The sequence below is a fragment of the Cotesia typhae genome, unplaced genomic scaffold (genome assembly GCF_013202065.1).
Source record: "Cotesia typhae breed Kobodo isofemale line unplaced genomic scaffold, CoteBio_Ctyphae scaffold_13, whole genome shotgun sequence".
Classification (NCBI taxonomy): domain Eukaryota; kingdom Metazoa; phylum Arthropoda; class Insecta; order Hymenoptera; family Braconidae; genus Cotesia; species Cotesia typhae.
Genome location: NW_027423774.1, coordinates 19,768,331 through 19,785,196, shown reverse-complemented (window position 1 = coordinate 19,785,196; position 16,866 = coordinate 19,768,331). Strand labels below are relative to the sequence as shown.

Genomic DNA, 16,866 nt, shown 5'->3' with positions numbered 1-16,866 from the left:
ATTCATAAATATTGATGTAAATACAAATATAAAAGATAATGGGTTAAGCAATTGAAATGCAAATAAACTAGCTTAACGTTTTGAAATAAACAAATAACGCACACAGTATAGAGTGTAATATCGAAAATTCGATGTCGAGCGTAATTACATAAATAATAGACTTTTTTAGAAGCTGGTAATAAAATTTAAAAGTACTCGTATTTTTTAATCACATCTCTGTATTGGATGCTCGTTTGAGCAGCTTGATTCGCTGACGCTGAAACTAAAAAAAGGTCAATCGGTGGGTTTTCGCGATAAGTGCTAATAATTCCTCGATCGACCGAACGGACTCGTTGATCAGTGATCTCCTCGATAAAAATTTGTAATAACAAAAAATAATAACCCGCATGCTTTCAATTGATACTTTTAACTAGTTGCTATTTACTTTATCAAGTTGTTTTGCGATTTATCAATTAAAAAATTTTTTTAATTAAATGAAAATTTTATCAACTAATTTTATTTTTTTAATAAATCTCTGTATTTAATTTTTTTTCAATAATAATAATAATAATAATAATAATAAAGATGTAAAATAAATAATAAAAAGGAAAAATTAATCAGACAGCATTTGAAAAAATTTTCCCTGAAATGACGAATAAAATTATTTCAATTGGAAAAATTGTTTAGGAACAAATGCATAATTTCCTCGAAGGTATGGATAGACGCGTCACGTAATGACTGAACCGTAGATTGCAGAGAGTGGTAAAGCACTCGAACTCGTATCTCGTGTCCCTGTATACAATGTAGGATGCAGGGTGAATTTATACGCTCACGGAGATGAGCGTTCTCGGTATTCCAGCAGCACTTCCGACAGTCGCATAAAAACAAAGCGCTTGCTTTATTTTTCACTTTTGTTTTGTTTTTATTTACACCGGTCCATTCCAGAGCTCGTCTGCCAGAACGATCTCACCCCTAAATAGTTTTGGTTTTCCAATTTCATTTCATTAAATTTAAATTTTACACTCACTTTCATTATTTTTTCACTCCAATATTGGAATTTCCGACTCCGGATTTTATCTGCGTTTTTTAGAGAACAAAAACCCCTTCAGTTAATTCCATATAAAGTAACCCATTATAAGCTGACCATTATTTTATTTAATGAAAATATATTTCTACCAGCGTACCATTTTTAATCCAATTCATGACATAAAACATAAAAAATAATAGAATATTTATCGAAAAAATATTAAAATTTGACGCTACAGGGCATTGTCCTGATAACCACGTACTGATAATTCATTAAAAACCCGTGGCTTACCGCAAAAGCCTCAATAAACGCTGGATAAGATTTATTCAAAAAAAGTTATCAAAAATAAAATAAACAACAGCGGGAAAGATAAAATAAATATTTTCATAAATGAGAATTAAATTTTTATGAATTTTTATTAATGCATTAGATGGTACAGACAATCAGAGCCGGCGATAGGTCATGCCCGACTCACATTATTTTTAATTCTTTACGTGATATTTGATATGTCATTGCCTTTCCATTTTTATTATTTCACTTACATATTACATTACATTACAGTACAATATATAATATATAATATAATATAATGTATCATATCAGGAATATATCTGCGGGCTGTACTCTCGTCTATACAATTATACACATACGTTTGTTAATTTAAAGTTATTATTATATTCTGTTAACAATAAGAAAAATATTGGGGATTAATTAATCCATTAATTTTGTTGATAATCACATTTTTATTAAATATCCCAAATATTGAATGAATTTATTATTATTATTATTATTATTATTATTATTATTATTATTTATTATTATTAGTAGTACCATAATTATAATTATAGTTTACTTTATTAATTATTGAATACTATCATTACTGACTAATTTATTTACAGACTAAGCAGCCAATCCATTGTACCTGTTTCGGTAATTGAATCGATTATTTTTAATTGAAATTTCAGTAAAATGGACGGTAGAGTTGTTTTTTGATCTTAAACATACACGAAAGACGTTGTTTCTTTGCACTCATTGACATCACACTGCTCGATATTATTTGCGCTAGTGATCCATTTTCCGTGACACCGCGCAGATTCTGATGTTATTATTTTCCACCTGCCGATTCCTGTAGGTCCCAATGGATCCTGGTTATTCTGACAGCTTACGCTCTCTGGCTCACTATGACACATGACACAAATTTGTGCTCCTGAAAAAAAATAAAAAAAAAAAAAAAAACATAAAAGTACTTATTATTACCGGTAAAAAAATATATATTTTATATTGTTTGTTTCATAATATATTATGAATAATATGCATGCCAGACTGGGTCATTTTAATTGATATGACGCTTATTTTTTTTTATTTTAATTATTTTTTACCATGTGGGTTAGAAATATTTTTATTACACAAATTTAGAAAAAGAAAAATATTTTTCACACAAGAAATTCTCGGCTCAAGAATTTTTATATTGAAAAATTTTTAATTATAAATTAATTACTCAAAAGATAAAATTTTTTTTATGACATTTTCTCTTCTCTTAACAGTAATTTTTTTATACTTTATATTTTACACCGTTTAATTTTTTTGGACAAGCTTTAATTTTACGGCAACCAAAATTGAAAAAAAAAAATTTATCTAGCGGCAAAATTACAAATAAAACATCAAATGAAACAGTTTCTCGGTGGAAAAAAGTTTATCGAGCATTTTTAAATGATGAAACGTTGCATAAAATAAAATAAAACCAAAACTAAACAGCTAATTTTATTTGCAATTACTTTGGGTGCTGGAGAAAAAGAGGGAGGGGAAATAGAGTTAATGAACGAAAAAAAAATTAAAGATCGTTACTGTACGGCGTAATTATCGAATGAAGGAGTAGCACACGCGAGAGAAATGTACCCGAGATTGTGTATATAACTTGAGGTCGTAAACTTTTCTCGGTGTTGCTTCAAGCAGCCTGCAATTAGACGAGGGTTTGCGCGGATCACAGGTGCACCTGCAGCTATCGCAAACACGGCTAATCAAATTATGGCTTTACTGCGATGCAATAAGCGCCAATGATTTCGCCAAAAGGACTGAAAAAAAAAATTGATAAATAAATAAATAATAAATTTGAAAAATTTTTGTGAAAAATTTTCCGGGGGAGTATTTCAACAGTACAATTATTTCTGGGATGCAATGAGCCCCAGTAACTTTGCCAAAAGAACTCAAAAACATTATTAAACACATAAATCGGTAAAATAAACCCGACAATCATAATAATAATAATAATACTAGAAATAAAAATGAATCAAAGGTTATTTATTGGAAATTTTTGCTGCCCACAAAAAGACCGAGTGTATATTTTATTTTATTAATAATTTCTAGTACACTCATCGAAGTGAATTGAATTGCAAATTCTTCAAGTGTTAAATATTTACAATAAAGATAAAAATATTTGATTTCAATAATTATTTATTTTATGCTCTCGAAATAAAAAAAAAATTATTACTTATTAGCAAAGTTATTTTGAATGAACTTTTTATACGTTATTATAATTTTAAATAATAATAATGTTTGTTGCAGAAAAAAGTAAATGTCAGAATTACAATAAAGTATAAAAAATAATAATATTAACAATAGCTATGCCGTAAGTTCTATGATTTATCAGGTATTTAAGTATTTTCATCGCGATGCATTTTATTCCTGGCTTGTAAGTAATGGTTATTACTTATATCATGCCGTAGGAAACTCAATAAACGTAGGAAGACTTGTAAAACTGGGTAGTAATAAACACCAATATTAATCCACCTATGTAACAATAAATTAATTGTCATGAAGCAATGACTAAAGAAAAAATATTCTTTATTTAAAAATTTTTTTTAAATATTTATTCGTGATACCTGAATAAGATTTTTTAATTAAAAAAACAGGACCGTGGATGTGTGATGTGTGCAAAATGAAGATATTGGAATTTAGCGATGATATCTCGACAAGGCTGTCAACTAATCTGAGGATTGCAAATACAACAGGTAATATATACAAAGGGGGTGAGTTTAAAACTAAAACCCAGGTGTGCCGAGAGTCATAAAACATAATTGAAGCATAAGTTACAGATAAGGCTGTGTGTGGGTTCCATTGCTGTCACGCGCAATTATGTCGAGCGTAGACATGCACGCAAAACCCACTGGTTGATAAGCACCCGTCGTAAAGCTGTCTTTTATTTTATCACCCTCCCGAGTCCGTTAGAAAAAAAAAACGCTAAAAAATTAAAAAGTATAATTAAATAAAAAGGAAAAAGGGAGAGGAGAAAAATGAGAAAAATACTTAAACGCAAACAAAAATAAATAAATAAAGAAAGACTTATAGTAGAGTCGAGAAAACAAGTTTTAACTGCTAAAAGGGGAAGGGCAGCCAGTGTGTGTGATGAAAGTCGGCAATGTTTTGCTTGAATTAAAATCCTCTCGTAAAATCTACGTAAAAGTGTGAGGACACGAAAAACTCGGGATGTAAATGACTTTGTTAGCATCCAACGGCACTTTTACTTACGGAAAACATAAAAACGCAAACTAAAATTACGTAGTGGGTCCCGTACTCGTCCCGAGATTAGCTACCGTCTAATCAAATTTATTTTCACAACAGCTTTTTTCCAGAATATGTTTTTTTTATTTTATTTTCAATCAAACAGATTTAATTTTTGCCAAAAGTTCTGTTAAGTAAATTTTAAATTTAAAGAATTTTTAAAAACAGTCAAAAAAAAAATAAATTTATTTTTGGGGCTTGTTCAAACAAACGAAAGCATGTCACAAGTGTTAATTAGCAATTAGCCCACTTATGAAGAGAAGTAAGTGGATTTAACTATCCAGAACGCGAAATGATACCAAAATAAAAATACTCGTGTGAGATTGTCTGGAGGTGGGACAAAGCAAACTTTGCAAGAGTTAAAAAATAAAAATAAATAAAGTAAAGATGGAGAAAAAATAATGCATGAGGGGACTTTAGGACGCCCTGGAATGAGGAAGGAGCCTCGTTGACCTGAAGACTCAACAAGTCTTTCGAGATTGGAAGAGATGCCTCGCACGACAAACAACCTCTCCTGTGCATCCCTAGCCTCTAGTGCACTCTCATATTCCAAGAGATTTTTTTTCTCATGATCAAACTCGACTTTTTACTTTTACTTTATACTTTATACTTTACCGACTATTTCCTCTATGTGTCTATTTTTTTCCATCAGAGCTTAAAACCCGGGCGTTCTGTGCCACCTATAGATATTTATCAAACCTACCGAGTGTAACGCCTGGAAAGTCCTTGCTGCATGCCCTGGACGCCCAAATTACGGTAAAAGCCGAGCACGTTCTGTAAAAATAGAAAAATAAAACGTTTAATTTAAGTTAAACACTTTGCATCAATGAGCGAGTATACATTTAATTGCTCTGCAAAAAGAACCTTTTTGTTCCGTTTAAAAATGAATTAATGCTGTGGACGGAGTTATCCGGTTTTTTGCGGGGCAACGAGCCATCAAAAGTTCCGTTCTAGAGAAATATAACTTTGCTTTGAATCTCAATTTTTTAAAATATATTGTTAAACTCCAAAGAAAATGGTAATGTCTGGATTTTATTGCTTTTGTTGGAAAACAATATCCTTTTGTCTGCGATATAGATCAGTAGTTGAACGTGACATGCGAGCTCTTTTTTGACTCCGAGGAGAGAAGTCAATAATTCAACCGTACCTGTCGCTTTGTCGTTCGAGTTTCACTCTTCGACACAAAATACACGACACGTTGAGACGTCGAGTATTGTGGATACCGCTTAGCTAGCAAACCTATTGAGTAATCATCTATAGACATATTACTCAATACACAGTTAGATTTTAAATATTTTTTATTAATCTATATTAGGGATATTTATTTAAAATAAATTACAAAATAGCAATTTATTTATTTATTAAACAACAATCTAAAAGCCGAAGCCAATAACAGGCTTTGTAAGGAATAAAATTATAAATATTGTACAAAAAAAAAAATATAATTACACTGTAAAAAAAATTAACTCGAATCAAGAGAAAAATTATTAAGCCCAGAAAATATTTTTTAAGAGTTTCATTGTCTTGAATCAATTTTGAATTAATTTTACTTACACCAATAAAAATTTCTTAGTTTAAGAATTTTTCTACTCAAATCTAGAAGATCAATTTCAAAATTATTTTTTTGATTAAAGTGAATTTTTTTTTTCTAACTAAGTAAGGATAATTTAATCCGTTGAAAAATGGCTTATGAAAACTATACAACAACTTTCCTGTAAGGGACAAAAAACGATAAGACCCAGCTAGCTTAGCAAACTACCCGAAGCTCTAAACACCTAAAAGTTTGTAAATTAACATAGTACTTAATAATATATCACTAAGTACAAGCTAATTTACTCCAGGAGAATAAACTTGTTTAATTGAGGTCGGAAAAGTGATCATGATCGTGATCACTATTACCTAAGATTGTTATATAGATATTAGATATTGTATTACTCGTTTATGCCGTTATATCATGATCAGAGCTTCTCGGGGGACGCAATACTCAACCAACTTTGTAATTGAGTATCTAACTTGCTGGACCTCAGAACAATGCTAAACTACAACCACCAAATTATCTTCAGAAATAATAATAGTAATAATAATCATTAAAAAATAAAACTATAGTTAATAACCGCAAGAAAAACTTCTCCATAAAAGTCGTTTTATTCCAGTTATCATAGCCAGTTATTTCAATAGAAATTATTTCAATTATAATTACAACGGGTAACATTTTCATTGAAATAAAATTTCATTAAAAAGAACGTTGATAAGTTTTGTCATTCTGGATTCGAGTTAATTTTTTTTTCCTTCAAGAAATAAATCTCTTTGCGAAAACAAAAAGTTTACATTTTTACAACTTTATTTTTTACCTTAATCAATTATTCTATTTTTTATATTTATTATTATTATTATATGATTAAAAAAAAAAAAAGTAAAGAAAAGATTTTAAATAATACAGCATTGTGTACTTGGTGCATAATTTACATAACCCCAGCGTACACGCGCAAATAAATTTAAATTTTAATACATGCCGAAGCTAAACTCGAGATTAATATTATCAAAGTGAATTTTATCCAGTGAAATTCTAATGTTATATAACTACAAATGTCTAACATATTTGGCGCCAGGATCGCTGCCTCGCATTCGTGCAATTTCCTTTCGCAAAATTACTCTGCAATCATTTCTATACATTGAAATTCTGGGTATAGACGTACCTCGACACAGTTGGATCTATATAATGTGGCATTCATACATACATACATCTATACATAGATATATATCTTACATATACAATATAAAATTGCTAGGAAGGAAATATTTGATCCTCAACTTGGAGCTATAGCTTTTTAGTTTCTCTCAGACGTATACAAATATAATTTTCCGGTGTTGAACTTATATCATTTAAAATCAAGACTCAAGATTACTGTCATATATATATATATATATTGATATAAATTAATATACGAGATAAAACTTACCCTTGTTTCGTCGTGAATGTTTCATTTAGCTCGGGATTCATCTCTTGCCATGTCGTGAGCAGAGTCACGTCTGAAATTAACAAAAGAACACGTGTTCTATTAATTATTATAAAATTAACGTTACTCTCATCTAAAGTTTTAGTTAATTAATAATTTAATAATTATTAAAATATATAAAATTAGTAGAGCCCGCGGTCTTTTGTTTCAGTCCGCTGTCCGAATTCAATTAATTATTTTTTCAATGTTGAATATTTTTTATAAAAATAAATTTATGTTATAAAAATAATAGAGAGAATATTAAAATATGCAAGCGAAAAATGAAGGGTTGTAAAAAGTAAACTTACTGGTTTTATATAATAAACCCCTTTCCGAATGTCGACATCCAACGTGTTCTTGACATACCCTAGATTGCTCTAATTGCGGACAATGTTTACCGCCATTTTGTTTAGACTTGGTGACGACGCGTATTCTTGTTTGAATACCAACTCCACACAAGTTGTCACAAGCTGACCATGTTCCCCATTCACTAACTTCACAATCGACTACTGAAAAAATTAAATAAATTATTATTTAATTTTTAATAAAAGCATAAATTAGTAAATGTTAATTTCTAAAATATACATAATTTATTTCAACTATAAATATAGCTGGGGGACTCATTTAGAGTCGCTTTTAATCTACTGTGCATATATGTTGTTGTTATTATTATTTACTAGCCACCGTAGTTTCTAGCAAGCATCGAAAATGTAAATTTTCACCCACAACATTACAAAGTAATATATTAACTATTAAATCAAAGCTTAAACAAACACATAAAATATTGAAATTAAATTAAGCCTCCATCCCGAAAGTCATTTGCATTAACAAATAATTTATTATTTCGAAAATAAACTCTAAAAAAATCAATAATAATAATTTAAATTTTACAATGATAAAATTAATTTTAAATTAACTTTTTGTATCAGATTTTAAAAGCTATCTTTTATTTCTAGGCGATAACTTTTTGGCATTTAAATCGCATAAAACTTTTTGTAAAAAATATGAAAAATTTTAAGTCAGTTTTTTTAATTTTCCGAGTCTGGAATCAATTGATAGGGGATTGCCACGTGTTAAGTAAAAAAGTATAAAAAAAGCAGGAGAAGTATTTTCACCTCCCCTCAGTACTCGGAGTACTCGTTGGTTTTCCTTTCTTTTATTTCTCGAGTGTCTTTCGCAAGCCAGCTCCTGTCGAAAAGACTGATCGTCTGATCGATGGCGTCGGGTTAAAGCTTTTGAGCGTAACTCCTCAAAAGGATTTCCCGAGATTGACGCCCAATGCTGAAGTTAAGCCGAGGCGACAGAAACGATGTAAGAGTGTTGTTAATTAAAAATTTTTAACTCAATCAATGGAAATCTGTCGGAGATTATAAGATTAGGTAACTTTAAAAAGCTAAAATCCGGAATTTTTTTTCAATCTCACTAAATCATGAAAATTTATTATTCTACGGTATATAAAAAAATTTTATTTGAATCAAGTAAATAATTCTGAAGAATTTCATTTTCTTAATTTTAGTAGTAAAATTCTTAAATTAAAAAATTTTTCTTGGTTTAAATAAATTTTACTTGATTCAATAATTTTTTGTCTTGATTCAAGGCAATCAAACTTTCCAAAATTATTTTTTTGGTTTAAAAATATTTTTCTTCATTCAATTTAATTTTTGTTTTCTGTGTATATATAATTAAATGTGTACCTTATGCAATAAGTTTTAGTCGGTGGAGTTAATTTGATAATTTGGTAATGAGTAATGAGGTAAAAGCCAGTTTTGGATATTAAATTAACTATTGAATCTAAAGTAGCTAAGGTTATATACATAGTTACATAGTTAGTATGAGGAGTTGGATAAAAGCTTATCTTCAGAATTTTGACTGTAATCGTGTTATTCGTCAAAGAAGTTATTAGATCAAATGCAATATTTCTCGTTACGACAAAGTTATGTGTCTGACGTTGACTTTTATGAATTTACCAGCGTATAAGTTATTATCGCAAACTTTCATTATGACAAATGTCAAAATTATTTCTTTCACAACTTTATTGTATTTTTATTAAATTTATTGGTTATTTTTATTTTTTTCGATCAAGGAAAGATAAAGTGAAAGGGCTTAAGGGATATATAAAGTAATTTTTCTAATAAATTTATCATCTTTTCTACTTTTAACAATGATAAAAATAAATGTTAACATTTACAATAAAAAAAAAAATTTTATATAAACTCATAAAAGTGACATTAAAAAGCTTTTTACAACTTCGTAAAAAACTGACGAGTAAATTAATTGTGAAAAAAACCAGCCAATTGATAAACCATTTATTGAGCGGCGGAAAAGCATGTCAATCCATCATTTTCCATAATTAAAACTCACTGTCGAGTAGACGTCGTACACATGTAGCCTATCTCAAAAATTCATTAATATTTTTCTGTATAAAATGATAAATACTGAGTAAACTTTCAAATTAGGACAAAATTTTGTGTAAATCATCAATCATTAAAAAAAAATCCGTCGCTCAAATAAATTCAACTACAAAATACAATAAATAACGGATTGTCAATTATACATACACCCAAGGATTTACGAGTGCAAAATTTATGATAAATTGAATCGAACGAAATTTGACAACATGTGTGTTGTCTTTTTAAATAAAAAAAAAGCGTACAATAAATCGGATTTGGATTTACGACAGATCAGATCGATAAAACGTATATATAAAACACAGAAATCAAAATCAGTTTATGTATCAAACATTAAAGGGAGATATTTTACTATAAATGAAGACACATCTGGTTAAACTCTCACCAGAGAAAGAGAGAATAGACAGAAAAAGCGGTCTGCATTTTATTTCCCAGTCTCATTCTTGCGGCATATGAAATTTTCTGGGTGGTAAAAGAAACCAACCCCTAGTCTTCGTCTCCGAAGACTTGTCGTCTGGGGATTTATTTATAAAGCTGTGTGTATAGAGAAGAGCTCTACTTCTTTTTTTCACCCACACCTGTACTACACAGGAGTGGAAAGATACTCTAAAAAGAGGACGGTGGATGCAGTAAAAAGACTTATGAGTGGAAAGGATAAAGTGGAAGACCGTTTGGAACACATATATCGAAGATATACACCACCACAGGATCAACGCTGCTCCATATCTACCACGCTATATTTTAAAGTGTCCTGAGCCCTGATACATATACGTCCATAAATTCAAGCGCGCACCTCTGCTTATTCGCATTCGCACCAAAAGAGGCTTACTTTTATGAATAATACACTTTACACATGCTGGAAAATTTTTCTGGAATGCGGGATGCCGGATGAGTTAAAACGTCATTAGTCATCTCGGAGATTGAGTGGAAGGTCTAGAGAAACTTGTCTGACTTTTTTAAAAATCTTGCTTTAAAAGGTTTTAGTTGCAATTTACAAATAATTTCCTACATTTTATTCGGAGAATTTATTTATTTTTTTAAAAAATTCTGTTGAATTTTTTTATTCACAAAAATTTATTCCAACTCACATATGTTTTAAATATTTTTTTATAAATTCTGATTCCATCAATAGACCATCCAACCATATATTTCATACAATTTCAATTATTCTATACCATTAATGAATATATATTCATTAGACCTCCGGGTGGTTTAAAAATTTACGTTTGAAAATAAAAATAAAAGAATAAAAAATTTGATTCCGTTCTTTAATAATTAAATATTCGATTAAAAATGAATAATTATAATTTTAAAATAAAATTAGATGTAAATTTTTTTTATAAATTACAATATGTTAATAAATTTATGGAAACTCACCACTACAAGTTTCCCGAAAGTCGCTACAGCAATCATTTAATTTAAGACAAGCATGATCGCAGTAACAAGGCTTGTCTTTGGGACTCTCGATAATGGCATTCGGAGATACTTTCTGTATAACACAACCGGAGTCGCGGCCTTGACAGCATAATTTCGCAGCCCTACAACTTCCTCCGGCGCTTTTGTCCACCAAAGAAACTGCTATTGCAATAAAATATTGCAGAGCTTTCAGCTTCCTCATTTCCACTGGCAATAAAATCCAAATCGAAAACAACTAAAAATAATTCGATAAAATTTTACACTTTTCGAGGATAAATGTCGTGAATTAGACGGCTTGTATTGTGTGACAAACAAAAAATGAATGAATAAAACCGAGGCTTATTGATTTTTCTAATTACGAAGTGAGCGTGTACAACACTGTTGAAATCCTCTTGCACTGTCGCCTTGTTTCACTAATAAACAATTTTGTATTATAAAAGTCATCGCAAATCACGTTACTCACACGTTAATTAATGCTTTCATCACACTTTTACTGGTCGAAACTTTTCCCACGTTTAAATCACTCTTAATTAGAGAATAATTTGATTAATTAATCACTTTTATTCTAAACGAACAACTCTGTTACCAATTAAAAACAAATTGCTATTACAATTTACAACTCCTGAAACGTTTCATTAAATTATTCAAATACTTCCAGTCGATCTAAAAATTAAACAATTCAAAAAAAAATTTTTTTTCTTTTCTTTTCTTAAAATTTTGTTAAAAAAAAAAAAAAACAAAAAATTAAAATTCAACACCGAAATTTCCGTAACATCGGTAACAATTCAAAAGTAAGTCTCCTCAGTGAACCGTCGCATTGATGTAAACCAACTAACGCAACCCCTAGCAGATTTGCCGCTCTCGGTGTCGCGAAATTACTAATTTCTGCGCATGCCCGCATCCCTTCCGAGCTATTCAAACTGTTTTGTTTTAATAAAATGTTTTTTTATTTTTAAAATAAATGTTTAACTTTTACTAATTGAAATTGAGTTAATATTTTCTGGGCAATGTTCACGCACATTATAAATTTAATTAATTCTTTTTGTTTTATTTGTTTGTCGGTGAGAGACATGGGTTTTTAATATAAATTCAATTTAATGGAATTTTATTAATTTAAAACTCAGGAGCGAGAAAACACCTAGAGATAATTAAACGGTTAATGTTAATTAAATTGTGCAATTAATCGGTAATGAAAATATCGCGAGAATGATACTGTTGACGGGTGACAGGTGACAATTAATAACTCGGGATTTATTCCATGTCAGAATAAATAGAACATGGAACTTTCAGCGGGGTGACAGGTCATCAGAATTTACGGTGAAAATTTTAAATTTTTGGAATTTGTTTTAAGTTTCAAAGTTCAATTATTACAAGAAAAAAAATCAAATTTTTTGAAAATTTTTGCCGAGATAAAAAATTTCTTTTGAAAAATGGGGACATTTTTGAGAGAAGAAATTAATTTTTTTTTAATTTTAAATAATTTTATTTCTTAACTAACGAAATAAAAATTTTTCTAGATTTGGAAAATAAAAATAAATTCAAACAATTTGAGAATTTTCATTAAAAATTGTTTTTTTTTCCAAATTTAGAAAATTTTTTTTTTTTTTAACAAAAAAATTACTGTGAGAAAAATTTTTATTTCTTCAGCCAAAAAATACCCATATTTTTCAAAAGTAATTTTTTCTCAGTGTATTTTCACAAAAAATTACTCAATCAATAAATAATTTTCTATTTGAATAAATTTTGAATTGATGATGGATAAAAAAAATAAATAAATAAAGAGTGAGCAAAAGTTTATTATTATTAATAAATGAAACAAATTTGCTTTTAACATTCGGTGAACTTAAACATCCTGTGTGATTTTATGAGCAACTCAATCACTATAATGTATGATGTGCTCCATTTTCGGTTGATTACACTTTGGTTGTTTAATTTCATGTAATATTTACAATGAGTTGTATGTAATTATTTAATCGATTGTTCAAACAACCCTCGGTTGTCCGAACTAGTTGATCGTGACTTTGCTGGTGAAACGCGCTTAGAATTGATGAGGAAATTATCGACGTGTACTTACTTACCTTAGAATTTTTTTTTGTTTAAAGCAATTTAACTTTTTTATTATTTTTTTTTTCTAACGATTTTATAATGACTGAAGAACAATAAATTTTATATTAACAATTTATTAAAGGATTTGAGATTATTAAAATTATATTAATATTATGCAATTATAAATTGATAATTGTTATGGAAATTCTATTAGAGCACAACAATATCCAGATAGCCTTATTAGCGCATCACAATCCGGGGACAATCGATTAACTTATTTGGTATTATGTGATATTATAATTAAAGTCAAACTATTTGTTTTAGTTCTGCATAATTGTATGCGATCATTGATTTGATTATGTTTGGAATTACTGTTAAAATTATTAATTAATTGATTAGTCATGAAAATAGAGTTGCAAAATAATTAATTTGAATTTTATTAATGATTAATAAAAAATTTTTCATTCTCTATTTAAAATAACGATTAATTTAAATTTACTAATCTATAAATTTTTTAAAATTAATGGTTTGATTTTTAATTTTTTAAAAATTTTAGTTATTAATTATTTGGAATATTAACGACAAAAAATTTAAGAAAAATATTTTTTAAAAAATTAGAAATTTCCATAAATTAATTTTATTTTAAAATAAATTAATAATTTAACCAAAATCAAAATTTTTAACAATAAATTTTCTCATTAATTTAAATGATCTTTAATTAAAAATTTTTTTCGGTAAAAATTTACTAGAATTATAATTTTCTAAGTCAAAAGAAAATTCAGCAATTTTTCAGATTTTTCTATTTTTTTTATTTTTTAGAAAAATTATTTGAGCTGAAAGAAGAAAATTAAGTTTGATATATCTTATCCGGGATAGCGCGAACGCAGTCCCGACTAACAAAAATTATACGCCCGAGATATCCACATTAGGGATATTCGCAAGGGTCAGCTCGACCGTAGTGCAATGGAAGAGCCTCGCCCTGGAGGAACCGCCTTCATGATCACGGTAACCCCTGCGCCAGGTAAGTATGCTTAAGCGCTCCCAGAAATGGGTTATAATACTTTATAATTCCGCCACACGTGGGGACAATTTTCACTACCATGCGTAGCCTCACGTCAGTTTCTTGAACTATGCTTACCCCCGTCCTCCCTTCCACCTTTCCGGCAAGCTCCAATCGACAACTAACTCGAATACTCTGTACGCAGTAAGTGTACACTTATACTTACTTATAGATTACTCGACTCAAATATAGACTCATATTAGATCAACAATCTAACGAAATATAAAATTTCTCTGATCCTTCCTATAAAGCCCTCGTCTGAAACTATTGATCTTTAAAATCAATAAAAATTTATAATGGAATTGTAAATAGGTAAAAAGCAATCTTGTCTGTCCATCAAAGTACTTGACCTAAATGCAGATTTATTGACCCATAAACAAACACTATTCTTTATACTTTACTTTCGACTTTACTCCGTCTAATTTCTATGACCAGTTTAATAAAAGTTTCAATTTGTTATTTTTAAACACTACAATGGGAGAAAAAATTAATTTTGAAAAATATGGACATTTTTGTGAGAAGAAATTAATTTTAAACAATTTTATTTCTTAGCTAAAGAAATAAGAATTTTTCTTACAGTAATTTTTTTATTGAAAAAAAATTTTTTAGATTTAGAAAAAATCAATTTCTAATTTTTTTTTTTCAAACCTATGAATGTTTTTTAAGAAAAAATTTTAATTTCTTCAGCTAAGAGATTAAATGAGAAATATTGTATTAGAAATTATTTAAATTTTTATTTTATTTTATTTTAATAATTAAAAAAAAAAACAACTTCATTATTAAAAAACTTGAAAAACTATAAGTGCAATTTTTAAAGGATATTTTATAGATCTAATTTAATAAATGAAAAAAAAATTAAAACCTCGGCTAACTTTAGTATTATCATCAGATAATACATGAAATTTGAATTCTTGTATTAGAAATATTATAAAAAATTTATTATTTTTTAAAAGTAAAATAATATTTTTTATCAATTAAATTTTAATTGGACTTTTCAAAAAAAAAACTAACCGAACTCAATGAAGTGTGAGTATATTCTGAAAACAAAAACAAAAAATTTACACATTTAAAATAATGATAATAATAATAAATAAGATATTTAAAAGATAGCTAAAGGGTAAAGCGGAAGTACTCGTCGGTTCGGTCTTTAAACATGTGTTTTTACACTTAACTTTGTCGGCGTATCGACGAAACAAATAATTCAGACGCTCGAAGGCGTTTCTCAGACGAACGTTTTACCAGACAAGATTAATGGCGCTTGCTCAACGGAAAATAACACGTCACGAGTCTACGACGGTGAGATACCGAGGATTGCTTTTGTTAACCAAAAAACGGATAAATAAAAATACCTACAAAAAGAAAATCTGATAACAAGTGTAACTTGTTATTCGAATTCGAGGTTGCTAGCAACGTGTTAAGCCTTGCCGTAATAATTTAATTATAATTTCAAATTATATTGTCTCAATTAAATAAAAATAAAAAAGAATTTAATTGTAAACAAATAAATTATAAAAAAAAAAATTTATTTAAAAAATTCCATTTTTAAAAGCTTTAAAAAAATACAAATGCAATTTTTTAAAAAGAAATTTTTTCTAGGTCTAATTTATTTTTGAAAAAAAATAAAAAAATTGTCAAGTGTCTGCTAATTTTAATGTAATCTTATTTTAAATAAATTTATTGTGGCAATTGACTATCTTAAGACGAATTAAAATTAGTGGTAATGTATATGTTATATATTTAAAGTATATACATATATGCGAATAGAGTAACCAAATGAGAGAACGGTTTAAATAAAGTTTAAGCTATCTGCCAGTTACAGCAATTAAAAGGTTTAATTAAGTCATTAATTAACGAAAGTAGAGTTTTGATTTCCGGGAATTGTTATCTCTGAAGAGTGAAACGAGAAACGAATTCAAGTTCGAGCAATATCATCGGATGGTGATCAGCATACGAATAACCCAAAAATGGAGTAAAAAAACTATAGTAGAATTGAAGAAGAATTCTGGTGCCGATGATGGAAATAGATGATGAATAATGCATCCTGAGTTTCGTATAATCATTTTACGAGTGAATTTTTTAACTTTGAATTTATTTTGGACTTTCAGTTGACACTGCTCTTTGGTTTCGCGTGAATATGCATAAATTAATTTACTTTTTCCTGTTTAATAGCGGATTACACGATCCAGAAAAATGGAACTTGATAACTAGCACGATGGAAACTTCAAAGACCGTTTTTGATATTAACTTCACTGAGTTCAAACGCCGATTTCTGCTCGCTCGAGTGATTGATAATAATTTACAAGTTTCATGTTCGATCTTATGAACTCAATTATTTGCGAAGCTAATTAATTTTATAAAAAATATTGTATGTCTTTT

At 28.6% G+C, this 16,866-nt stretch overlaps 1 protein-coding gene and 1 non-coding gene across 2 annotated transcripts; both read right to left on the bottom strand.

Annotated features, from left to right (window-relative positions):
• Positions 1–1,415: 1,415 nt before the first annotated feature.
• On the bottom strand, positions 1,416–12,193 carry LOC141534489 (somatomedin-B and thrombospondin type-1 domain-containing protein-like). Its single transcript, XM_074253865.1, has 5 exons — positions 11,346–12,193; positions 7,869–8,069; positions 7,525–7,594; positions 5,268–5,338; positions 1,416–2,213 (listed from the first exon to the last, which is right to left on the bottom strand). Exons 1-5 carry the CDS (start codon positions 11,584–11,586, stop codon positions 2,002–2,004), a joined length of 795 nt encoding a protein of 264 aa, XP_074109966.1. The 5' UTR covers positions 11,587–12,193; the 3' UTR covers positions 1,416–2,001.
• Positions 12,194–14,297: 2,104 nt separating this feature from the next.
• Positions 14,298–14,459, bottom strand: LOC141535556 (U1 spliceosomal RNA). Its single transcript, XR_012480610.1, has one exon. It is a non-coding gene; the product is annotated as a U1 spliceosomal RNA (small nuclear RNA).
• Between the last annotated feature and the right edge of the window lie 2,407 nt (positions 14,460–16,866).